This window comes from Amblyomma mixtum, chromosome 10 (assembly GCF_055824585.1).
Source record: "Amblyomma mixtum isolate Tamu chromosome 10, ASM5582458v1, whole genome shotgun sequence".
NCBI classification, from domain to species: Eukaryota; Metazoa; Arthropoda; class Arachnida; order Ixodida; family Ixodidae; genus Amblyomma; species Amblyomma mixtum.
Genome location: NC_143021.1, coordinates 121530189 through 121557663, shown reverse-complemented (window position 1 = coordinate 121557663; position 27475 = coordinate 121530189). Strand labels below are relative to the sequence as shown.

Here is a 27475-nt window from a genome sequence, read left to right as displayed (position 1 = left end):
CCGTAGGGTTAGACATTTTCATGTCTTGCCGCTTCTTAATCAGATTTTATTGTCTCCTGTAATGGCTTGCCGGTATCCTGTTGATTATGCTGCCACCTACTTCTACTGCGGACAATAAGACTGCACTAATTACATGCCTTAGTCAATTACCGTTCCTTAGTTAATTGTGACTAAAATGAAACTTTAGGCTATAATCTCGACTCATATATTGTTGGACAGCTTATACCGATTAGAATTGCATTGTACTGATTATACGTCGTAATTAATTACCGTTAATTAGTTATTTTTGACTAAAACGGAACATTAAGCTACAATGGTCATAAGTCGTTTTAAAGGCCTCGACGAGCAGAAATCGGAAAATATGTACCGTTGTACAGCATGTTGGTCTATCTTGGGCGTAGCCAGGGTTAAACCTCTATGAATTTTTATTTGTTTAGTGTCTGTTCAAGGCAGTATAGCACTACAGAAAGAAGCGGCGTAAAAAGCCGGCGGCGACATTTTTCACTATTTCGGCGTCGACAGTATTAACGATGCAGGAAGAAAGGCGGTTTCATTCACTGGCAGTGCGAGGGATAAAGGAGTTAATACAAACGCTATTAAAACAAACGCAGCGTTCACCCTTTTTAGTGAACTGTAATAGTGTCCCTGACCTTTTGATGATGTCCAGGGTGGTGCTTTCAAAGAACTCCACCAACTCGCGTCGCCGTTTCTCCTCAGGCAGCCTGCTGACGCCAGACAGCTTGCACTGTGCGCTGCCACTGAAGGGACAGCCCGACCCTGCGGACACCGTCACGCCTCCTAGACATGCACACATCACTCGTCAGTAACAGTCACCGTCGCAGCGAAAGAAAAACGATATCGAATAGGTTTAGGTCACCGGCGTGGCTCTGCCTTTTCAGAAGCTGGGGTATGTTAGTTCCTATCTAATTCGCGTAAATGTCAAGACAGGGTTAGTTATTACTGGCATTGGGCATTTCTTGCATTTGTTTATTCGTAAAGTAAGCGTTTCTGAGCTCTGGTTATGCACCAGTAGGGGGCACAGTGTGGCTCCAAATATGTTCCCCTGTCAGAATTAGTTTCACTCATCTCTATAAAGTCTTCATATACAAAAAAAAAAACTTTTCCCTTCAGACAGCGCACCTTTTGAAGGCGCCCAGTCCGTCTTGGCCAATGACTGATCCCAAGGCACAAGAAATGCTTTCAAGCGTTGGCAGCTTTTGAAGAGAAAGAATTCTTAGGTCGGCACTTTGAGATATGCATGCCTGCTTATTTGCCATGCCACCAAGACAACAACAACAACAACAGCATGCCTGCTCGTATTTACCGCCTTTCGTCCTACTTAATTTCGAAATGGAAACAAAATACGCCAAGGCAAATTTCATATCTCTTCATGCTTTCGGAGCGAGCAGACATGCCGTTTCAGTCTGAGCCACTGTGCTTATAATTTATGCTTCGAGCCAAAATATAACTGTTCTTTGTGTGTATGTGCAGGAAGTGCAATGCGGTTTCACTGAGGCTTATTTTTTCGTCAAAGGTCCCTTGCATACCTTATGTAGCGCTCTCGGCGCGTACTAAAAGACAACTCGACATGATTCAGCTACAATGCTGACCACCACTTCGCAAGAGAAGGCTGCTCGTAGGCACAACGGTGTGCACGAGGGCAGAAGGTGGCCAGAACAAGCTTTTGCTTGCCACCAACTGAAGAATAAAGATATTTTAGGAAGGAAACCATGGCAAAGGACGGAGACACAGAACAGGAACACAGGACGACGCTGGACTATGGACTTCCTTTTTTGTGTTTTCAGCCTTTGCGCCGGTTTCCTTTCTACAAACGCGTACCGACTCTCCCAGCTCTCCACTCTACTGAATAAAGATATGGTGTTCAAGTATGTCCAGACTTTCATTAGAAACTTTACAAAGGTGGCTCAGTCGAACGTCGCCTTGTCTATGGTTTTGCAATGTTGGTGGGGTCTGTCATCCTTGCCAAAAAACAAGGCGGCGTTTCGCTATTGAGCCCAGAAGTTCGGGATAACGACAAGCAAGTTCTTGAAGTTTTGCGCATGCATGACCTTGTTATGCACACCCTTCCAGTTTTTTGTAAAACACATGTTGCGTCTCTAAATGCAATGCGTACAATCCTTCTCTCGGTTGCGCAGCTTGCTTGTTCGTGCAGCAATTAAATGCGTGCTTGTTTAGAAGAACTTCTTGTTTAGCTAGATGGTGCATGTTGCAGCAAAAGATCTTTTGTTTCAATGTGTGCCATGGCAGCAATAACGAAATGCGGTGAATGCTCCTCGGCTAGGGCACACTGAACCGATTTTCAATTTACTTCGAATCACCCGCCTACCACAACTGTATTAAACTTTACTTCGATGACGTTATAAATCCAGTGTTAATAAAAATAATTGCCCTATGGTAAAGCAATCAGGTTTATAATGCAAAGAGCCAAAGTACTCTACACGATGCGACACCCAAATGGTATATACCAAGGATGAGAACAAATTACGGCTATCAAATGCAGAGCTACACCCTCCCGCATCAATTAAATAAGTAGTCCGAATTATTGTGCAGCTAATGCCAAATCTGTTATTTATTTTGTTTGTTTGTTTGTTCTTCGAAAGTGCTTTGATGTTATGTACCACTGCAATGCCTCTGTGGAGTGCGTCAGCCTCGTCAAGCCTTTCACTGGCTTTTTGTTGATGCACCCAACATCAACATGATGTTAAATAAACATGAATCTGATTCTGATGTAATCAGGATTGATTAAAAACCTGCATCCTCAGCACCGACAAAGAGTGAAACCAAACCAGACAGCCGTGGTTCTGATCCATCTCGCTTCCTCTGTGTAACGACCGCTCTAATGTACAAGTGGCCGTCCACTTCCTTTAGGGTCGATGCGTAGCAAGAATTATTAACATCATTTGAATAGAAACAGCGCAGTAGACGGGACCAAGAAGAGAGAACACTCAGACACAGGCGCTGCATGTGTCTGAGTGTTCTTGGTCCCGTCTAATGCGCGGTTTCTATTCAAATGATGAACCAACTAGCCCGGCTTATTCCTCTCTTGCATTGCAGCATATGCTACTTTTTTTTTGCTGTTGTAGCAGGTGATGGGGGTTTTCAATTATTTCTGACTTAATCAGGTAAGTGACCGATTATTAGACAAAAGGCACAATTAAAGGCCACGTCATGCGTTCATCTGCTACACAAATAAGCAGGTTGTGTAGCCGACAGAAGCATTTTAGACGGGGCGTTTAGCGATGCAGCACGTTCTAATATTTAATGATTGGAAGGGTGTACATTTTTCTCTACAGCGAACTGGAGGCCACAAACAATGCTGCAGGAAGCAAATAACCCCATAACAGTTCTTCGTTTGGGATCAATGCCAAGACAGTGTAGAGCCATCTATGCTAATTCCGTCCAGAGCTGTACTGTCTTTCTCTGCCGGTTTCGAAACATGCGGAAAAGACAAATCAGACACAAGGTATGATACGCATGGTGCAGATGTAATGTTGCATGATATTCTTCGGCACAGTCTCGAGGTGGTCGACCTTGATTTGTTTTATTGTGAATACACCTGCACGGAGCCCTCGCAGTGATTTTACACAAAGTAATATGTATGAAGCAGCGACAACGAGTTTTTCTTTTTTTTTTCTCAACATGAGCTCCGCAGTAACCAATACCCGATATCGTCTCCACGTGGAAACCGACAACAGGGATCCGTGGGTGAATCAATAAAGTGGCTTTTAAATTGTTTTCAAACAAAAAGAATGCGGTCCTTAAAATCAGCTATCTTCATATCATAGTAAGACCGGATCGTAAACCACATCGATCAGCCTTAATAGAAATACAATTATCGAGTGAAAGTATTCCCTCGAATGAACGCAATTAGCTTTGCAGCCGTAGATCGAGCGGCTCTTCCTTTGTGGGTTTTCTTGATGATCTCTGCTGCGGGCTCCCGGGTCAACTAAGCGCATTGCGGGAACGTCTCACGATGTATATTCAGTCACATACATGCAAACAGAATCTGTATTCTAAATCAAAATTACGAACGATTTCAAGAGAAAGTAAGGGAAACCTGTGAGGTCTTTAGCCGCCGGGAGCAGAAGTCTCATTTAGACAAACCAGTCAGTGTGGAATGATGCTCACGGAGGCCCTATCGATACTTAGTTCGTGAAAAGATGATTGCGTGACTCGCAACATTACTTGGGGTTTTGAAAAAGCCATGCGTATTTTAAAAAAAAGCCGACGGAGACACTGAAGACTGCATACGTGTTAGAAGGCGTAAGCCCGCCGTCCACACACGTTGTGAACGCGTAACCGCACGCTGTGACGTGATGCAACATGATGATGCCATCCAGCTGCATTTCGACCTCTGCATGGCCCCACGTAGCCGGCGCTGCAACGCCGCAGCCCCCCTTCGGACGTGCGCGCTAACTTCGTGAAGGCATCCGCTGTCTTACCGCGGCCCGCGCTGCGCCTTAGGAGCATGACGCGACAGGAAATGGGTTAATGCCCCCATACGCAGCGTTGGTCTTTCTACTTTGCATTAGTAGATGCCTGGGAGTCCTCACACCACTCTTGGCGCAGTGATAAAATGGTGCAGTGGCGCGCCACTGCTCTGCGATGCCATGCGGTGCCGCTGGTGAGACGTGGGCAATCCAGGTTGTCCCGAGAAACCTCGTGCGACCAATCATTAATTTATTCGTTCGCCAGATGATAACGCCGACTTTTATGGGTACCATCGAGTGTTGTCACAGACAGACAGACAGACAGACAGACAGACAGGCAGGCAGGCAGGCAGGCAGGCAGGCAGGCAGGCAGGCAGGCAGGCAGGCAGGGCCGGCAGGGCCGGCAGGGCCGGCAGGGCCGGCGGGCCGACCGACCGACCGACCGACCGACCGACCGACCGACCGACCGACGGCCGGCCGGCCGGCCGGCCGGCCGGACGGACGGACGGACGGACGGACGGACGGACGGACGGACGGGCGGACGGGCGGACGGACGGGCGGACGGGCGGGCGGGCGGGCGGGCGGGCGGACATTAGTTTGGGCTTTAAAAAAACGAAATAAGAAAAAAGTGCCCTGCCCGACAGACGGACGGACGGACGGACGGACGGACACACACACACACACGCACACGCGCGCACACGCACACATACACACACACACAGATGGGTTTGCGCTTAATGGGGCAGCTAAGGGTTTCGCCTTAAAATTGGGAAATTAAAGCTGTTAGTATATTGTTACAAAGAAGACGACGCTGACAGTTGCGCGGGACGGAGCGCTCGCGCTAGGCCAGCGGCCATTAAATCATCTCTTGTTCATGGTTCATCGCACTTCATTCTTCGGCTGGCCGCCACGTTACAATATATTGGTTGGTTTACGGGGTTTAACGTCCCAAAGCGACTAAGGCTATGAGAGACGCCGTAGTGGAGGGCTCCGGAAATTTCGACCACCTGGGGTTCTTTAACGTGCACTGACATCGCGCAGCACACGGGCCTCTAGAATTTCTCCTCTAAAGAAATTCCAGCCGCCGCGGCCGGGATCGAACCCGCGTCTTTTGGGATATTGTACACCAGCTTGACCAGGATATAATACCAGGTGGGGCCACAGTTGGATTTTTTTAATACGGGAGTTGTAGCCAAAACATCATTTACGAGGTCTATATAAGAGTCAAAAAGCCGGGATCGACGAGACGTTCCTGCGCTTTGGCGTCTCTAGGAAGATGACCTCGGTGCAGACATCCAAACTTTCTGTCGGCTACAACGCCCCTCTGCTTCTTCCCTTCTTTCTCTCATCGCCCCTTCTCCATTCGTTATCTCATCTCTTCCTCCTGGCCGCTTCGGCGGGCGAATTCGGACGGGCGTCATCCACGCAACGGCTTGCGGTTCGCTTCGTAATGGCTGTTCCGCCGTGAAAAAACGACGCACATAACTGTGGCAAAATATGTCTGCACAAAAATGGCTGAAGACGTGCCAACCCAACTCGCAGTGACTCAGAGCGAGAGTCACAGCGAAGGTCAACCCAACTCAGAGTGAGAGTTCTACGTCTCGGGGTACAGCTTCCGATGTCGATGTGGATGAGACAATTACCTTCCGTGTTTCACAAGGTCAAACCGAACTTCAGTGCGCGGTGGTGCACTGTTAGTCAAGTCAGGCATATAGCGCGCACTGTAGGCGGGGGATTTTAAGGCGCAAGCCTTTAATGCCTCATCGTTGTCGACAGAATGTTTTAGTAGAAGGTTGTCAGAAGTAGGTTGTCACGCTTCTTCTGCTCAGAGCTGAAAAAATATCTTTATGCACGATGAGATTGTGCACCACCTTTCCGTTCCGGAGCCGAGTGTGCTAATGGCTACGCTACTTCCTGCCAATGCATATACAGTTCTCCTTGTGTAGGACGCTGGAGAGTGTTTGCAGGAAGGCTTCGAAGCAGAGGGATGCATTCCCAAACGCCCTCCAGTGTCTCCAGCATTTGAGATTCACGAACACTTGTGTACTTAATTAACACCTTAACCACACATCAGTGACACAAGCAGCATCACCGCGCTAAAGACTTTCTCCTCACCGCAATTTAGGTCAACAAGGTGTCCCCCCCCCCCCCCCCCGTGAATTTTTGGGTCAAATTTAGGATGGCTCTAAGGAGCTCGTGTGTGCGGCGCGCAGCGGAGGCGGGATTTTTTTTTTCAACGGCGCTGTTGCTCTGCGGCTAAGAGTCTAAGCGGACACGTAATTAATTGCGACATATTTATGCGGTAAAAAAGTGGAATTTTCCCGCCTTACTAATCAGTGCGCTCGCTTAGCGGCAACACGTTTACGCGGCCAAGCGGCGGATTTTTTCAAGAAAGAAAAACCGATCTCCTTGCATTTTAGAGACCCCTCCGCCGGCAAACATCCCTGTTTACAGACACAATGCCCACATACGCTTATAAGTGGACATTATCTAACGATAGCCGGCGTCGTCGCTTCGGCCGACGCGGTTGTTGCGACGCGCGCCTGTTCTTTCCCTCCTTCCTCACATCTTTGAGCTCTTCTCTATCTGCACGTGGCAGCAGTGGTGGCTCAGCTGGATCCAGTGGGCAGGCCCATGCAATAGCAGGAATGTGTGACATGGAAAAGTAAGAGCACCTTTGATGGGCTCGCGTGCATCTGGCTCCATGACGGATGTTATGAACCGCGCGTCAGGCTCCATCCAACGGAATATTTGATTGCATAAACGAGGTAGTTGACGCGGATCGCTCGGTTTTCTAAAGGCTAGTCTGGAAATCGTCCTTTGGCGGTGAACTTGGACAGTTCTGGTCTGCGTCATCCTGTCCAACGTTTGCGTTTTCTTGGCGCTATTTTTTCCACCGTGAACCAACTCGCCCAACTTGGGGTTTTACTCAACTATATTCCACTGCCGATGCATGTTAAAGCAAAAAATAAAATAAAAACTTGAATCATAGCGAATACGTATTCTCACGAGATTTGCCGTAAAAATGTGGATCTCAATAGGGAGCAACACTGTCCACATCTTGTATATAAGCGCGCTGCGGAAGTCAATAGAACTATATTATGCTCACTTTCATAAAACTGCTGACGTGCAATTTAATAGCAAATGTGTAGTGTGGCATCGTGAGGAGCGACCATTTTTCGCGATTTAATTTCCAGACCATGTGCTTTTTGCAACGAAAATTTATCGACGCCTGCTTTGAAAAGGCCCCAGCGTTGGGACTCATGATGGTTTGAAATGCTTCTAGAGCCGTAAGTATATGCCGCATTCAGGCTCTCGTTAAAGCAGCGTCTAAATCCGACTTTGTTGTATCAGGGTGCGTCGCAGAACTCCAGCTGGAGATTGGCCAAAGCGCTGCGGCGTCGGCGGAATGAGAAATGTAGCTTGGACCGTTCTCCTGTGGGACCGGGCCTCCTCCGAGTTAGCTTAGTGGGGACGACGTTCTACTGCTGCGCAATAATTAAGCGGATCTGGCCCAGGCTCCAGTCAGAAAATTCGATTGAGGCGCAAGAAACATGTTTACGTGCTCAGGTTCTATCATGTGAAGAAAAAAGAAGCGGTGGAAAGTAATTTCGACCACTCTAATGTACACGAATTTGATTAAAATTTAGGTCATACATAGAAGACTTATGGTGTACGTTCACGTCCATCACGAAGTGACTGAAACCCATGAAAGACACATAACGGTCCTGAAAAAAGGCATGTATTTTCCCCTTAATCTCAACGGGACCACATTTATTTATTTATTTAATAATTCATATCGCCTCACAAGTTCCAAGAATGGAGTGTGTGTGTGTGTGTGTGTGTGTGTGTGTGTGTGTGTGTGTGTGTGTGTGTGTGTGTGTGTGTGTGTGTGTGTGTGTGTGTGTGTGTGTGTGTGTGTGTGTGTGTGTGTGCGCGTGTGTGCGTGCGCGCGCGCGCGGGGGGGGATTACATATATAAGGGTAATCACAGGGCCTTGAGAAACACGTTTATATAAAACTTTTTGGCTGTTAGTACCTTCACTGAAAAGTAGCAACATCATTATGCAATGTTTAATGACACCTTAGTAACTTGAAAAAATGGCATTTATTTCGGCCCTCGAACGAGTTGAGCCATGAATATTCACGATGTGATCCGGAAGACCATTCCAGTGAATGATAGCCGGCGGCAGGGCAGATGAGTAAAATGCAACGGTTCTCGCAGAGATGCGAAACAGGGTTGTTTAAAGGACGTGAGGTGCGGTTTAGTTGTACAAGAGGCAGCCTTGAAGAGTAGGCACTATAGACTATTCTGGGAAGTGGGCAGATGACGACCATCAATCTCCGTAATTGCAGTGTAGAGAGAGAGATCGATGATTTGATGTTCGTTATGCTCGAGGGATGATTGTAGTTTCTGGAAAAAAAACGTGCAGCCCGATTCTGAAACGATTCCAGAAAATTAAATAACTAAGCCTAATGAGGCGACCAGATGGGAGATGCGTATTCGAGTTGTAGACGAACAAATGTTTGGTAGGCGAGCCTACGGGTAATGGCTGTAGTTCCATGAAGATTGCGTTTTAGATACCCTGATGTGTGTGATGCTTTAGCTGTCACTTTCTGTACGTGAGTGGACCAACAGAGGTTACTCCAGAAATGCACGCCGAGGTATTTTTATGAACACATGAGGAACACTGAATTATTATTCAGTAAGTAATTGAAAGAAGAGTTAGTTTTTTTGCGGCTGAATATCATTAACTTGCTCTTTTTGGTGCTTAGTGATATTTGCCATGATGTGCACCAAGCGGTTAGCGATCGAGGTTTCTTTGAAGTTCTAGGTGATCGGCAGATGAGCGCATTTGGCGGTAAATGATGTAGTCATCTGCGAACAAGCGAAGTGTGGAATTAATGTTTGATGGCAGGTCGTTTATGTAAATGAGGAAGAGCATGGACCCAGGACGCTACCTTGAGGTACTCCAGGCAGGACGTCGCTAAATGAAGATTGGTAACCGTTAACAACTGTAAACTGCTTGCGAGATGGCAAGAAGTTTCTATCCATGAGGTCGTTAATGAGTCTAGGCTAGGGCAGGTGATTTTAGCTATTAAACGTGAATGCGCGACGCGGTCAAATGCTTTGGAGAAGTGTAAGAATGCGCAGTCTGTTTGAAAGTCCTCGTCCATATTAGGTAGCAGTTCGTTAGTAAACTCCACTAGCGGAGTCACATAAGAAGCCTTTCCTGAACCCATGCTGGTTAGTAAAAAAGAAGTTGTTACTATCGAGATGCTGCTCAGCGCCTCATACGATGATGTGTTCGAGGATCTTGCATGGGAGAGATGTCAGTGATATGGGGCGGTAATTACGTGAGCTTGTTTTGTCACCTCATTTCATGATGGGGATAATTTCGCTAATTTTCCAGTCCTCTGGAATTTCTCCCGATAACAGTGACTGACGAAAGATACGGAACAGAATACTGCTTGAATATAACAGTGTTTTTTTTAGAATTTGCGTATTCATATTATTTACACCGGCGAAAGTTGATATTTTGAGACTGTTAATTAAGGCTGCAACACAAGTGGCACTTATTTATATGCGGCTGATGTATTGTTAATCTATATCTGCTAATGGTGGAATACTGGAATGGTCTTCCTGCGTGAATGGTTTGGTTTGTTTTATGGGGTTTAACGTCTCAAAGCGACTTAGCCTACGAGAGACGCCGTAGTGGAGGGCTCCGGAAATTTCGACCACCTGGGGTTCTTTAACGTGCACTGACATCGCACAGTACACGGGCCTCTAGAATTTCTCCTCCAAAGAAATTCTGGCCGCCGCGGCCGGGATCGAACCCGCGTCTTTTGGGTCAGCAGCCGAGCACCATAACCGCTGAGCCACCGCGGCGGCTCCTGCGTGAATACGGAAGTAAAATAATTATGAATATAAGCTGGAATTTACCTTGATGGATGTCAACACCATTCATTCAACAAGGAACTCGGAGCAGGAGTGTCAGTGGGCGTTATGGTGTTCCAAACTTTTTTGGGGCTGTGCGTCAGAAGCGATTGAAGGTCGTGGGAGTAATATTTAAACTTCGCTTTACGAAATTTCGCAGTACTCTTAATCGACAGTTTTGTGTTTTTGCCATGATGCCGGAGTGCCAAGGCATTTGGCAGCATTGAAAATTCGTATTTTCTTGTTTTTTAGTGCTTGCAACATCCGGTTAAACCATGATTTAGTTGCGTTCAAGCGAAATGAGTGTAATGGTATGTGGGACTGTACTAATTCCAGAAAGCGATGTTTAAACAGAAGCAAGCTGTCATTGAGCGAAAGGTGACGAAATGTCGGTAAGTATGTAGCACAAAAGCTTTGCAAGCGAAGATTAATTGCATGGTAGTCAGCACGGTTATAATTGAAATTAACTTTATGTGTGAAGGCAAGTGTGCACGAGGACATGGACAGTAGGCTTCGTACACTTCTTTACTTAGTTTAGGCGCGAACAATTTGAGATCACCGTTTCGCGGAACTGAAACGTGCAACCATGGCACTGACGATAATGATAGGCCACATACCCACCCCCCTCTAATGCGCCTACTCCTGCATGGTGCTGCTGTAGCCTGACGTTTATACATCGTCCAATTTGTCAAGTGCAGCTTTTTCCACGGGACAGGGGTATTCGGTAAACGACTCCGCTCATGCACGGGGCAAATCTGTCTAAATGTTTAAAACCGCTATCTTCCTTGTGCCTTTCCCTGCACCTTGTTGCATAGGCCGGCCAGTCTTTGGGCTGACATGATGACTGCATCGTGATGACTGTACGGCATTAAAGGAAAAAAAACAAGAAGCATGGAGGCTACGACTGGAAAGAGGATTAACTTTCCTACGAGATGTTCTACTGTTAAGAATAGAACAGCACATCCGTTTGCGCTGACACTACAAAATACAAGAAAACGGACTCACCGGTAAACGGAAGAAAGTACACTGCTGTTCACTCTATAACAAAATAGCTCCAGAGGCTATTCAAATACGCGAAAGCTATAAGCTAAAGAATTTAATTTGCGGTTGCTCAGAAAATGAATTTAATTGTCCGTACATCCTCATTAGTTTTCATAAAACTGTGCCATACCACTCAAAATGCACAACCTTATCAATAGTTTGTGACATGGGTAGATGAAAAATTCACGGTTTAAAAAAGGCGAAATTCAGAAAGATTGTCTACACGTAATGACTGTTTTTGGACATGATAGCAAGAGTCGCAATGTGGAAGACTATTGGTTTTCTTATGATGCTCCTTGCTCATGTTAGTCTTTCTCATCATCATCATCACCAGCCTGACTACGCCCACTGAAGGGCAAAGGCCTCTCCCATGTCTCTTCAATTAACCCTGTCCTTTGCCAGCTGCGGCGACTGTATCCCCGCAAAACTCCTACTTTCAACCACCAACCTAGCTTTCGGCCTCTCTCTGCTTACGCATGTCTTCTCTTGGAATCCACTCCGTTAACTTTAAGAGACCCTCGGTTTTTTGCTTTCGCATTCCATGCCCCGCTCAAGGATGTCATTGACCCGCGCTATTTCCCGCCCGGCCCTCTTCCGATCTCTTAACGTTTCACTTATCATTTTAATTTTCATGGTTCGCTGCGTTGTCCTTACCTTAAGTTGAACCCTTTTCGTGTGTTTCCGCGGTTTTTCCACATAAGTGAGTACTGACAAGTGTAGGGGTGCGTTTATTATGTCTCCTCAGAGAAACTGGGCTGCTACGTAAGATCTTGCAGCGTATTCAGGCGTAGTCAGCACCAAGAGAGCGTGCCAACTTCGTCTTCAGGCGCAGCGTAGTGTCGGCGCATGTTAGCAGCGGAACTGGCCACAGTAGGCACACTACATAAGATGTAGCTTTTGCATACTTTTCACTTTAGCCATATTTTTTAACCACCATTTGTGACCGGAGACAGCCTGCTAAATGCGCACCGCCCATTCTTATTCCTCGATTTATTTCACCCTCCTGAACTGGATCTCAGTACACGTATTTCCTTACCACTTCCAGCACCTCCCTACCAATTGTAAACAGGTCTTCCATTACGAGACATTGAACATTAGCATTTGTTTCCTGCATATTAATTTTAGGCCCATAGTTCTGTTTTGGTACTGAACTCATTGATCATGCTTTGCAGTTCCTCTCCTGACTTTCAGCAGGGCAATGTGATCAGGGAATTGCATATTTCTAAAGTGTTTTCCATTAACTCTATCCCCAACTGTTCCCAATCCACGTTTCGGAACACCTCCTGTAAACAGGCGGTGAATAGCACTGGCGAGATAGTGTTTCCTGCCTGAGACACTTCCTTATTGGGATTTTATTGCTGACTTTGTGGAGGACTACAGTGGCTGTGCAGCCGTTACAGATATATTCCGGTATTTTTATATAAGACTCTTCTACACCCTCATTCCGCAATGCCTACATGACTGCTGAGATTTCTACTAAGTCAAACGCGTTCTCGTAATCAATGAAGGCTTTATACAGGGGTTGCTTATATTCGGCGCATTTCTTTGTCACCTGGCTGATAGTGGTAATATGGCCTATTGTTGAGCATCCTTTACGAAAGCCTTCCTGATCATTTGGTTGATTAACTTCTAAGGTTGTTGTGACTCTCTTAGCGATTACCTTATTAAATACCCGATAGGCAACGGACAGTAAGCAGATCGCTCTGTAATTTTAAGTTCGCATTTTATAGGCAGAGTGCTGCAAGATCATTACAGTGCAGCTACCTAGAGAGAAAGTTTTCATGAAACTAATCAATTTTACGTTCCTTAATCGAGTGAAACATAAAATATGCTCGGAGTGTTTTATGCTCTTCAAGTGTATTCAAGACTTGCCTTTCAGAATTTAGCGCGTAATCTTCGTGCACAACTTATTCTTTGTCGGAAGTATATGTGTCTGCTTTTCACTGTTTTTAAATGAAGCTGATTTAGCAAACACGAGACTGGCAATTTATCTAGAGCGGTGTTATGCCAATGTGGTGTCGTCAGCGATACAGTGAAATCTGTTGTCTTTGCTAATAATATCGTTAATGAAGACCCCAAACATGAAAGGATCTAGTATACTTCCAGGTGGTACCCCAAAAGCGCATTTGTAGAAACTCAGCGATTTCTCTGCGGACGTTTGCACATGGAGGCTTGCTTTCGCGAAACATTTCAAGTAATAGTAACACCTTTCAGCCTATCCCTCATGAATGTAATTTGTTACAATTTTGTGATCCAAGCAGTGAACAGAGTTGCTGAAATCGATGAACTGTAACGCTTATAAAATATTTGCTTCATATTTTAGAAAACTTTTTCCTAAGTGCTAATACACTGTCTCCGAAGACATGTCGCTCCTGAATACAAACATTCAAAAATTCTGTTCTGCGCAAGAAATAATTCATCATACCTTGCACGGACGGAGAAGGTTGTTTAGCAGTAGTAACACTCTTGAAGCGCGTCAACCTAGTCCTCAGGATCTGTCTTCCTTGGTCAAACGGCCTCAGCAGACGCCGGAGAAAGAATGTTCCTTCTGGCTCTTCGATCATCAGGAGGCAGATAAACCCGACTTGAAAGTACCTGAAAACGAAATTGCGGAGTGACACTTTGTGGAGTTCAGTCCACAAATGTGTATGTATGAAGTTTTGTCCAACAGGCTCCACAGGGCTGCGAAAACAAGGCAACATGGAGAGTGTTGGTATTACCAGTCAATGTGGCTTTCACGCAAAGCCGCATTTACAGTACGTGCGAAAGTAGGACCGTTATTTCCGCTGTGTCTTAGCAGCTTATCGGAGCCACCATCGAATACGACGCGGCCGCGGGCATCGGCTCAGGCGTCAGACGAAGCATTTCGGTAGGAGGCCGCTGATGAAATCTAAGGTTTGACGAAATCTCCGGTATTAGATTCAATGTGAAAAGAAAGAAATAGCGCCGACCAAAAGGCAGCGGTCAAAAAGATGTAATATGACGTTTCAGGTTCCGTACGGAAGCCTTGTTGACTGAGCCAAAAATTAAAAAGCTGAAGTGCGTCGCAGTAATCGTCCTAGGTATATTCCATACGTAGGCGGGAGATTACCGTTGTTGCAGCTTAGGGTGAGGAAATTAGAAGGCGCCGACCGAAAGAAAAGATGAGATGACGTTTCGGCTCCTCCACGGGAGCCTTGTTCACAATGAGGCAGGACGTAGCTGCGTTGTTCATTTTATACACGGCGTAAGCGCGAACCCAGGCACCTGGCGTAGATTGGGGGCAAGTTTCCGTCATTCCGATTAAGCGTATGCGCTGTCGTTCGAATCATCAGCAATTCCAGATGGAGGCGTAATATCTTGTCCTTTTCTTTTTCGATCACACGTGCCTCTGCCCAGTCTATGTTGTGTTTGGCGGATACTGAGTGCTCGGCAAGCGCATTTTGATCTGCGCGCCGGTTTTTGACGTCACACTTGTGATCACGCTGTCTCCGCTCAAAGTCACCCGACTCGCCAATGTACACAGACGGGCAGTCCGCACATGGGATCGAATAAATATTACCTGGGAACTTTTCCTTCTTCAGCTTGTCTTTGACGTGCACAAGCAGACTCCTCAGCTTTCGAGCGGGTACATGCGCGGTCTTTACATCGTATGACCGTAATGTGCGCGCCAAAGGTTCGCTGATGCCAGGTACATAGGGAATCGCGGCTAGTTTCTGGGTTGCGGGATTTGCCTGCAGCCTGGGACGTTCCAATTGACGCTGTGCAGAGTCCATGACGTGTAGAGGATAGCCACAGGTGGACAAGTCTCGCCGTACACGTACATCTTCAACAATCCGGTCTTTCCTCTGGAACACACTCCGTTTCGTCGGAGGAGCGAAGACACGACAGAACGTTTCTGGCAATCAGAGTGAACGGACTTAAAATGGAGATAACGGCTGGTGTGCGTTGGTTTCCTGTAAACGGTGAAATTTAGATGTGACGACTGTCTGGAAACGAGAATATCTAAAAATGGGAGATGGCCGTCGATTTCCTTTTCAACGGTGAACTGTATACTAGGTTCCAAACTGTTAAGGTGAATAGCAAAGTGATGTAATGCTTCTTTCTTCAGGATGCAAAAGCAGTCATCCACGTACCTCAGGAACACCTTCGGGGCAGGCGTGAAAGACGCAAGGGCGCGGCATTCGATTTCTCCCATGGTCAAGTTGGCGATCGTCACGGAAATCGATGCACCCTTGGCGGCTCTATGAATCTGCCTGAACGGGACACCCTCGAAAGTGAAGTACGTGTTTGACAGGCAGAATCTGAGAAGTCGGGTCAAGTCATGCACATCTATCGGTGTTCTTTCTGACAGTGATGGGTCTGATTCAAGGGCAGCTGTGCATACTTCCACGGCAAGGTCAATCGGCACACTCGTGAAGAGTGACTTTACGTCGAATGAAACCATGATTTCTTCGGCGTTGATTTCAAGGTTTTGAACCTTTTCGATGAAGTCATGGGTGTTGCGTAAGTGTGGAAGGCTCTTGCTGACGAGAGGGGACATAACTCTGTGCAGAAACTTGGACAGATTCTGAAGCGGCGAACGCGTGAAATCCACTATTGCGTAAAATCCACGCAAAGGGACGTCGGGCTTGTGAATCTTTGGTAGGCCGTAGATCGCAGGGGCTGAGCCATTATGGCATAAGAGGTAGTAATACAGCGACCTGTGCTGCGGGGGCACCATTCGAAAGACATCAGCCAGCAATTTCTGTAGTTCTCTCTGCACCTTGGCCGTCGGATCTCGAGCGAGACGAGCGTAAGTGCTACCGTCCTCCAAGAGGGCCAGCATTTTCTTTTTGTAGTCGCCCTTATCTAGAAGCACAGTGGCATTCCCCTTGTCAGCCGGAAGTGTCACAATATCTGTTTCAATACAGGGGCTTGTAATAGCTTCTTTTTCTTGGCGCGTGAGGGGAGAGATCGATGAATGCAAGTGTAGCTTTGAAAGGACGCTCACCACGCGTGTGCGGGCTTCTTCTCGACGCGACGGTTCAACCTGGTTTAAAGCATTCTCTGCAGCACATATAACCTTCTTGGCGTCGGGGGTGGGACCAGTGTTGACATTGAGGCCCAGGCTCAAGACAGACATTTCCGCCTTGTTCGGCTGGTAGGAGGAAAAGTTCCGCACAAACGCTTTGGGGCATCCGACGAACTATTCCCCCGGCACAGCCTAAGCCTCTCCAACTTGTTCTCGTGAGCATGCTCAGCTTGTCGCGAACGAAGGCCAGCTTAGAAGTTTGCATGCAGTTGTATGCTAGTTAATTCTTCCGGGCAGTTGAATTCTAGCCGTCGTCTTGCGAAAAATACATCATTTTCCAGTTTTCTGATTTTGTCCTTGCATTCCAGGATCCTGGCCTGTAGAAGCTGTCGTTCCGCCTTTGAAACTACGCTCAACCCAAATCTTTTGCAAACCGGCCGATGCAGAAGTAAGGAACGGGGAATCAAACCTTGGGCTTTGCAGTCGAGGTTGAACTTGAGGTGCCCCTTGAATGCTGCGATCCGGGTTGTGAACGAAACATAGCGTCGTGTCTCAGTGATGATTGGTTGGCCATACGCCTGGCGAATATGCTTGAAGTCTAGTGTCTGACGGAAACCCTTCTGGTCGGGATGGTACATGACGAAATTAGAAGGACCCGACCAGAAGAAAAGGTGAGATGACGTTTCGGCTCCCTCACGGGAGCCTCGACTTACATGACTTTGCTATTCTCCTTAGCAGTTTGGAACCTACCATACAGTTCACCGCTGAAGAGGAAATCGACGGCCATCTCCCTTTTTTAGATATTCTCGTTTCCAGACAGTCCTCACGTCTAAATTTCACCGTTTACAGGAAACCCACGCACACCGGCCGTTATCTCCATTTTAAGTCCGTTCACCCTGATTGCCAGAAACGTTCTGTGGTGTCTTCGCTCCTCCGACGAAAAAAAGTGTGTTACAGAGGAAAGACCGGATTGCTGAATATGTACGTGTACGGCGAGACTTGTCCACCTGTGGCTATCCTGTACACGTCATGGACTCTGTACAGCGTCAATTGGAACGTCCCAGGCTGCAGGCAAATCCCGCAACCCAGAAACGAGCTGCGATTCCCTATGTCCCTCTCATCAGCTAAACTTTGGCGCGCATATTACGGTCATACGATGTAAAGACCGCGCATGTACCCGCTCGAAAGCTGAGGAGTCAGCTTGTGCACGTCAAAGACAAGCTGAAGAAGAAAAAGTTCCCAGATGTCATTTATTCGATCCCATGTGCGGACTGCCCGTCTGCGTACAGGCGCCGAAAACTTTAACTGGCGTGCGCGAGCGGCGACTTTTCTGTCCGTCAGCGCCATATGACGGAGCGAAGTTGGAAATAGGATGAGGCTAAGCGCATGCCCACAAAGCACGCTCAGCTGGGCCCGTCGTCTGCTAGGCTGTTCCTTCTTAAGGACGTCACCCCTCATCGCGTTTCGACGAGCAGGCAGCGTGAGTAGGCCAATGATTTTGCTCGCATTTTACGTTCCGAAGAACAGCGTTGTAGCAACCAAGCGAGGAAATAAAACTGAAAGGTATGCCGAAAACGCCCAGTCATGCGATAAGTCGGAGAACATGGGTCGTTCATTATGAATGGAATATATGGGTCATTATCGTTATGAAAGGGTTATCACTAGCTCAGGCAACAATCTGCAAGTCTTCTTCTTCTGTTGTTTTCCTGATGAGGTAGTGAGGAGCATCTTCGATTCGACCTTCGTCCCAGTAGGCACGTATGATTCTGCCCACTGAAGCCCCAGCCACTCCGGATTCTTTAGCATGGCCTTCTGCGATGAGCCGCCCAATGACATCCCTATAATTCGGAGTCTTGTCGCTTGACATACACGGAGTGGCATCATGATAACTGTTCCAAACTGCTGCGAGCACGGCTGCAGAGCAGCTTCACTTCAGTTTCACAGCGGCCTTTTAGTTTCGTTGCCACGCTAAAGCATAAAGCACGCAGAGTGTTGATAAGCGCCCTTCATGCAGATGAAAAAAAGCGTTCGCGTCAGCCAGTAACACATGAACGATCCATGTTCTCCGGCTTATCGCATAATTGGGAGTGTTCGGCCTGTCTTTCAGTTTTATTTCCTCGCTTCGTTGCTACAACGCTGTTCTTCGGAACGTAAAATGCGAGCAAAACCATTCGCCTACTCACGCTGCCGGCTCCTCGAAACGCGATAATAAGGGGTGACGTCCTTAATAATGGTGTCTTCGACTGGTCGCTCCCACGATCCGGTTCGGATTTGGCAAAGTGAGAGCCGCTCCAGCTCCGAGCGCATAGCGAGACCGGTCAAGCCGAATGGTCAGCAAGCTTTCAGAGCGAAAGCGCAGGAAGCAGAAAAAGGACGTAACTTTCGTAATGGCGTACCCAACGTAATGATTCGTGTTTTTTTCGACATTTCGCCTCACAGAGCCACACAGCAGGGACGTTTTAAATGCGTCTAATACCTAAGCGCCTAAACTTGCTTGAACGGATGCGTAAAAACCGACGCGTTAGGCCTCGCCAGACCGGTCGTGGTGTGTCCTGGCTACCCTGGCTTCGCATCCGTCTCCGCGAAACGGCGGAAGTGGCTCTGTCACGTGAACACATCTCGGGGCCGCTCCGACGTTTTTCTCGGAGCGCCTCAGAGCGCTCTGAGCTGTAGGCGGATGCTCTGAAAGAACCAGCCGAATGTAGTCAGAACGCTTGATTTCGACCAGCCGAACGTGCGGCTGCATCTCAGAGCGCTCTAGAGCGATCTGAAACGACCAGTCGAAGACACCATAAGGAACAGCCTGGCAGACGACGGGCCCAGCTGAGCGTGCTTTGTGAGCATGCGCTTAGCCTCATTCTGTTTCCAACTTCGCTCCGTCATATGGCGCTGACGCACAGAAAAGTCGCCGCTCGCGCACGCCAGTTAAAGATTTGGGCGCCTGTACATTGGCGAGTCGGATGACTTTGAGCGGAGACTGCGTGATCACAAGAGTGACGTCAAAAACCGGCGCGCAGATCAAAATGTGCTTGCCGAGCACTCAGTATCCGCCAAACACCACATAGACTGGGCAGAGGCACGTGTCATCGAAAAAGAAAAGGACAAGATATTACGCCTCTATCTGGAATCACTGATTATTCAAACGACAGCGCATACACTTAATCGGAATGACGGAAACTTGCCCCCCCTCTACGCTAGGTGCCTGGGTTCGCTCTTGTGCCGTGTATAAAATGGACAACGCAGCTACGTTCTACCTCATCGTGAACAAGGCACCCGTGGGGAGCCGAAACATCATCTCATCTTTTCTTTTGGTCGGCGGCGTATAATTTCGTCATGTACCATCCCGACCAGACTGGTTTCCGTCAGACACTAGACTTCAATGCGTCTTAGGGTCTTGTCTATAGCCAGGACCATCAAAGACTCCAGATATCGGCATGACACCCAAATATTTTTTTTCCCCTTCCGATAATCGCGGCTTGTTTCCAGGCGATCCTGTTTGTCGTTGCTGAAGGGCGTTGGTGGTAGCAGCTTCGTGGTCTCAACTTTAGTCTCTTTTTTCTGATGAACATCGCGTCCAGGACGTTCAAAATTTGAAAGAACATAATATGTACTTTTATATTTACCGGAAAATAAGAGTGCACGGTGTCGCACGAGCATGCCACGAGTTCCTGAAGAAAAATGGCGATGACTACGGTACTGATGTGTGTTCTCTGTCACGACAATTAGGTTGCTCCATACGACGACACTCGGAACGCAAATTCGACGACACCAAGCAAGGCTGTGCTCACTCAAATGCCGCGCCCGGATAAAATGTTTACATACTCTGAAAAACATGTAAGCCATTGTAAGGTCACAAGCCATTGCGTATATACGGTCGCTAGTTTCTCTAGCATGATCTTCCCTCCGTCCTTCAGCAGAAGAGCTGTTACGTGATCCTCACTAGCTGCTGTATCCTTGTGCATTGGTCCTGAAGCTTTCTTTACTTCCTGTTTCGGTCCTGGCTGGATGTCCTATTGCTGTGCGCTATTGCCTCTCTCATTAACGTTCTTATTACATTGGCTGCTGGAGAGGTTTGTGTAGAACTCTTCCGGTACATTAACTACATTAAACAAATGATAAATGCATTGCCCCCTTTGTGTCTTAACGCATACATCTAGTAATTAGCTATGCCTCGTTTCCTCTTCAAAGCTTTAAGGCTACCTCCGTTCTTTAGTGCATGTTCGATTTTCTCCACGTTAAACTTCTTCATGTCGTCTACCTGGCGCTTATTTTTAAACTTTGATAGCTTTGCCAGTTTCATTTTGTCTGTAGTGTTAGACGCTTTCGTGTTTCGGCGTTTCTTAATCAGCTCATTCGTCTCCTGAGATAGCTTGCCGGTGTCCTGTCGAACCATACTACCACATGCTACTTCTACTGCGGACTCTCTAATGATAGCTGCGAGATTATCATTTATTCTTTCAGCATTAAGATCGTGTATCACCCAACTTGGCGCGCTTTAGCATGCGTTCCCAGACACCTTTAGGATGCGGGCGGGGGGGGGGGGGGGGGTAGCTGTCTCGGACTCAGAGACGATGCCCTCAACTCAGCATGGCAAGCTCAGGTAGACCTGCTACCAAGTGACAAGAGGTTTGGCCGTTTGGTGCCCAGCTTTCGCCGGTCGCAAGCAAGAGGATGGGTCGGAGCCAGAGGTTCACAAACAAAACAACGTTTATACAGCAATGAGACGATACAGAGGATTTCACAATCACTAGTACAAGCACATACAAAGAGACAAACAAAACAATTTAACTCGTGCAAAGATACACCCGAAAGAGAATAAAATTCAAAATAATTATTGCACCTAAAGTGCACTAACACAGGATAGATTCAAACAAACAAAACACAATTTGTTCACTGGGCACTGCCACAGTCCGACGACCAGAAGTTCACGACGATGCGTTCCGCAGACTGGCGCCCGCTGCCTCGTTGGACCGTGGCTAGGGCGAGTGGTGTTGTCCCGGAAGTCGAGCGGGAGCGCTTCGATGAAGCTTGAACGGCGGCCCGGACTAGTCTACAGCGGTCAACGCCCTTCTTATATAGGCTCTCTCCACGTCTGTCTGTTCTTCGCGCCAAGGCAAGCGCTGACTTATACACCGTATCAGTTGTGCAGTCTCCTTCTCTTTCTCGCCCCGGCGCGCGTCCCCTTTGGTAAAAACGCCAGGAGGGGCTTCGAGGAGCATCGAGAAATTTCGTGTGCGGCGCCGCCGCTGACGCGCCAGTGAAGAAGGGGAGGGCCTTTCTTAGCGCACGCAAGGCTACGCCCTCTCCGTCGGTTTCGAGTAGAAATGTCTCCGACAGTCTAGAACAATCGACGTCATGGCTGACGCAATCCCTCGGCGCGTTCTGTCGGCGAGTGGTGGTGGAGGGGGCAGCCACACAAACCAAGCTAGTCGCTCTCCGGGTTTCCTTCTCCCCGGTGTTACGACCCGCGCTGGCGAGATGCGTCCGTGCAGCGCTGTTTTTGTTTCTTTGTTTCAAAAATGAACCGAATTTTGTGACATCGAGTTCCTCAGTTAAAGCTGAATATCTGTTCTGCAGCGATATCCTAAATTTCTCTACTTTCCACCTTGCCGTTAACACAGTAATGGGCTTCCGCTACACTAATTTCTTTCGTTTCCTCTTCGTCAAGGCTAATTCGAGACCTTTCTATTCTGAGTCGCTAAAATGCACCTTTCCGAAGACCTCCACATACTGCACATGCATGAAGTCTTTCTGTTTTTTTTTTGTCTTACCTTCAGGCTCTTCTATGTTCAATTTCTGTTCTATCGTCTACTGTTACCTGCCATCGCCATCGTCTGCTGTTACCTGCCAGTGTCGAATCACTACGGGAGACGACAGCTTTGTCAAGCCGCGTGCGCTGCTTTTTTCCTTTCTCCTCAGCCGTTGTAAATGACTGAAATAAACGGAACCGAACTCAACTGAAGGTATTCATGATCCCCAATTTATTTCTCTCTGCGCACTCTATTAACTCCTGCAGCTATTCCTAGAGCCTATGCCATAGTCGCCTGCAACATAGTCCCCAACCTGCTTCTTGCCTATCTTTGCATTGAAGTCACCCATCTGTATAGTCTACTGTGATTTTACTTTGGTCATTGCCAATTGCCGCCGCGGTGGCTCAGTAGCTATGGTGCTCGGCTGCTGTCCCGAAAGACGCGGGTTCGATCCCGGCCGCGGCGGTTAAATTTCTTTGGAGGAGAAATTCGAGGCCCGTGTACTGTGCGATGTCAATGCACGTTAAAGAACCCCAGGTGGTCGAAATTTCCGGAGCCCTCCACTACGGCGTCTCTCACAGCCTTAGTTGCTTTGGGACGTTAAACCCCATAAACCAACCAACCGATTCAACATCTTCATAGAAGCTTTGAACAACCTGGTCATCATGGCTTGATGTAGGCTCGTAAGCCTTCCCCAACGTACGTTCTTAGACGGTTTCAGTTTCGCAGCTCCCTATACTCGCCGCTTGATGGCGTGCTATCGTGGACGTCGCTGGAACTAACGGCGCTGCAGTCGCGCTTTTCTACACATCTCGCGCGTCGTCCGCTACACACTCGTAAAGAGGGGCGGCGCCGCGCCCATACCTGCAGGTAAATTAATTTTCTCCGGCGTGAGCAAACAAGAATATGGCATAACTGCTGTTGATACGTGGTGAAAGGCTGTTCCGCTTGGATGGCACAAGGGTACAACCAATAAGGTTGGGGCGAACGATATCTGAACGAGGCACTGCACGAGGCGCACTGCCGTTTTCTTCCTCGCTCGAACCTATCTTCGCAAACACAAGCAACACGCGCAGATTAGCAGCACCGAAAAAAAACATAACAGGGGCGCTATGCCGGAAGGCCCGAGTTTGGCGCTCGCCCGAGTTTCATCCGAGTTTGCGATGACGCCAGTCAGTGAACGAAGATAGCGCGGAACGTGCGCAGGCAGCGGACAATAAAATGTAGAGATAAAGCCACGTAAAGGCGATACAAGCGCACCCTGCGCGCCTGTTTCACTCTTCAAACACAATACACTGCGCAATACCAGGCCGCAGCGCTACCTGAAGTTATCAGCGCCATATCAGCAATCGCTAAATCGTGACTTCTCTGCTATCTATCTGCACACTCGCCGCCGGCTGTTTGACACGCCTTTTCGGGCGCGTCAAAGGCGTTTCTTCTCTTTCAGGCTCTATCTGTCTCTCCATTTCCGAAGACGAACTGTGCGCACTAGGTGCACTCTTGCATCAACCCTTTCTCTTCTCTCGAATACGTTAAAAGGCAACAGATAATATTATGAACATTTTGTTCATTTCCAAATGTATTTTAAAATCTGAATCCAATGAAGCGTGGTTGAAAAGCATAGCTTTAGGAAATTAACAAAGATTTGACACTTTCTTCCGCTAGAAGCGATAGTGAGGCCATTGCTTGCAGCGTGGCTTGCATACGAACTAGAGCGGCAGCCCACCGTGTCGAAAACAAGAGAGCTCCTGCGCTGACACGCCGCCGGTAGCGCTGCCTTCGACTGGAAATACTGGGCAACTACTACACGCTGAATCTGTCTTATTTTTCGGCCATTGCGATAATATATTTCCTTTTGTCGTATATCAAAATATAACTGTCATGCATCTTTTGGCTTGCATAATAAACAAAAGCAAAAAACTGAAATTCACTGCACCCCCGCGTCACTGCTGCTCTCTGCAGTGACCTCAGGTGGAGCTCTCCGCTGCTACGGCCGCTGCCGCACCTCGCTATGGCCAACCATTGCTTTTAGTACGCTCTTGGCGAATCTCAGCGGTAGAAATTGGCCGTGCGAGCGGCTGTGATGCGGTGTGAGAAAAAAAATTGCTGTTTGGCTGTATTCAATGATTCATCACGTATGCCTGTTGTGTGTGACGCCTCTTTAGTGCACTGCGGATGCGAAGAGCGTGCTACCCAGCGACACAACTCATCCTATGTCATCAGACGCTGACTAAAAGCTGTGAAGGGGGTGGCGCGCGTATCTGCGAAGTATTTGTTAACGTCGCGCACTTCAAGGTTTTGCGGACTGGTTTGGTCACTAACGTCGATCGCCGCTGTATACCGCAGGGACATCGCATTAATATCATTCGAGCAGGTGAGGGATCCTGTTTGTAATAATGGAATCGGACTTATAACAGAGAAAGGTGTTACGGTTGTGAAGTACGTAGTGCTTGCGTGCTGGAAATTACAAACATTTTATTGCACTGGGTCTGGAGCAGCGATCGTTTGTCGATCCCAGATGTGTTTGACACATTGATGCTGAGCTTTATCACCGATGAAAGGACGGCCAAGCCAAATACCTGTGATGCGATGTTGTTGGAGTAGGACGTGCTCCAAGCACCGGTTCGTCGTGCTCCGTGTTTGACGCCTTGCAAGCAAGTGTGACGCGCCTTCAGCGTTGTGCTGTGTCTTACGTGGTTGCAACAGGCTATAGTGTTGTGCAATCTTGGTATGCGAGCGAAGAAATCGGCGGCTTTCGCCACGTTGCGTGCCCTTCGCAGAGGTGCTTAGATTTATCAGCGATGACGTCCGTTTTGCCTGTTATATTTCGATGGTCCGCATCGTCCATGTCTGTCAGCAATCAGCACAGCCGCGCAGCATACCTGTAGCCGGCAGGGATGTTGGGAGTGGCCCACCCATAGCGCGTACGCCTATAATTTATGTACGGCACGCCGGGGGCGTGACCAATGGTTTTGATTGACAGGTGAACTCGGAGCTAAACTCGTGAACGGTGAAGTGCCCCGAATTCATCTCGGGACTGTCATGGCGGCAGCAGCAGCAGCCTGTGTAATCGCTTCCTCTGACGGCAAATGTCAGTACGGCCGGCTGGACCCGTTTACTGCCTTGGCCGACGACGAATTCCAGCGACATTTTCGCCTGTCCAAAAAATCGGTACGATGGTTGTGTAAATAGTTAGACGACGACCCACGCCTGCGGAGAGTGCGTACCGGGCTTCATTCGCTTTCAGTCGAAGAGCAAGTCCTCTGCGCCCTCCGGTTCTTCGCGACCGGGAACTTCCAGAGGAACGTCGGCGCAGACCGCTTTATTGGACGCCACCAAAGCAATGTGACCCGCTGTGTGAGGGACGTCTCCGACGCGCTTATCGACGCGGCTTTGCAGAAGCGGCGGCTCGCTTTGCCCACGACTGCGGCCGAGCTTGCGTATGTTGGGGAGCGTTTCCTTCTGCGCGGCGGCATCACAGACGTCGTGGGATGCGTCCACCGGACCTACATTGGCGTAAAGGCCCCTTCGAAGTTCAGCCCTGACATGGTGAAGGCCAACTATTTCACGAGGAAGGCACATTATGCATTGAACATTGCAATCAGTAAAAAATAATTGTTCTCGCCAAGTCCTTTGGGCTATTCTACAGCACAGTGCCAAAGTCGGTCCCAGACTCTTTTGGCGAAGACTGGATCAGCCGCTTACCGGTTCCACAGAACAATTCATAACATGCCAGGTACCTTAAGAGAGGCACACAAAAAAAAAGTGGGCTCCTCGGCAACGGCGAAATCGAAAGTTGCAGATGGCCACTTGTTAATCGGGCCACTGCAGAGCACACACCACTGTGCTAATTAATTAAATCCGACGAACTAATGTCATCTTTCGCACAAACCTCTCACTTGCATCTAAAAAGTATAGTCACAATGCTGCAGAATCGGGAAGATAACCGCCACTGCTGACCAAAAGCCGGTGCGATCTCATTGACAACGAATTTCGGACAGCTCACATTAACGCGGAATGCATGAAATGAACAGATGCATGCAGTTCATTTCAGAACACGGCATAATCTTCAAGGGATTCTGAACAAAACGAGTTTTCTCATTCAAGTCACGCGAAATTCAACTTGCGATGAAAAAAAAATGTGAGATAAAAAGTTTCACCATGCGAGATTTGAACCCACGCGCTCCCATTGCCTGTCTACTCTCCGGAGTGACGCGTTAGACCACACGGCCACAGAACAGCGCGGAGTGATACACCTCTCTTTATTTTTTGGCGGACTACTTCCGTATCCTTCACAGCGTTGCACATGTACCTCGTCGCCATTGGCGGTCAGCTGATGACGGGCGTTGGTAGCGTTCCCTCGCGGTAGAAAGCAAAATTTAATAATGCATAAATCACTCCAAAGCGCTTTAAATCCAAATCTTGCACACTATAAAATGCTTATAAAGGTGTATTAAGTGCATTATAAAGTTCAACAAACCTCGTTTGTCTAATTGCACACGCAGTGCACTTGGTGGAGCGACACACAAATGAAAAGTGCACCGGCGGTTGGCTCACGTGGCCCGTTCTTTGTAGACCGCCCAAGAAGCCCATGAGGTGGCGCCGATGTGATGATAAAGCACGGAATATATCGAGATAACCCAATGAAGTTGGAGGCGTGACAAGGGTGGGATTTTGTCTTGCTACCATTAGTTCACTCATCTGAGGGCGTCGCCAGAGCTCGGGAAGATTCCGAGTTTCAGCAAACTCGGGCCTTCCAGCATAGCGCCCCAGTGTTTGTGATTTTCGCGCGATGAATTCATATTCACAATGCTGTATTCTTTTCGCCCCTCCTGTTAGGGCCCACATGGGGCCTGACGTATTTGTTAAATAAGTAAATAAATAAAATAAATGAATACCTTCCGACTTTGTCGGCTGTTCATTAATATTTGTATTTACTCCTGGACAGATGTTTATAAGCCATCTGTTTCCATCAGAATGTTTTCAAGGTCAGTGACAGAAGCTATACAGTTTTGAACAGCTTCTTGTGCAGTTTGTTGTAGCCGCTCACGAAGCAGCTACCATCTTCTTCCACGACAACAGCCTAGGAAATCACTAGACGGCTTGCCGCTAGCTTCCTCCAGTAGAAAACTGCACACACCTTCGCAGTTATTTCGTCCTGTATGGATTCATGTTGCCACTCCGTAGATGGTAGAGTCGCAGTCACCAGGTCACCAACCGTGAGTGCAGTTGGCGTAGTACTGGTTTCCGCCGAGCGGGAAAGAGGCATCAGTTCATTCGGGCTGACTGCCTCTAGGCAAGCA

At 48.0% G+C, this 27475-nt stretch overlaps 1 protein-coding gene across 1 annotated transcript in view; it reads right to left on the bottom strand.

The window, feature by feature from the left end:
- The window catches only part of LOC149326809 (salivary peroxidase/catechol oxidase-like), a 143404-nt gene extending 126871 nt beyond the window's left edge, over positions 1 to 16533 (bottom strand). Inside the window, exons 1-3 of the mRNA XM_089564679.1 lie at positions 15545 to 16533; positions 13855 to 14024; positions 651 to 798 (exon numbers count right to left, since the gene is read on the bottom strand). Of these exons, the coding sequence (XP_089420805.1) occupies positions 651 to 798; positions 13855 to 14024; positions 15545 to 16533 (1307 nt within the window). The remainder of the gene's footprint in view (positions 1 to 650; positions 799 to 13854; positions 14025 to 15544) is intronic.
- Between the last annotated feature and the right edge of the window lie 10942 nt (positions 16534 to 27475).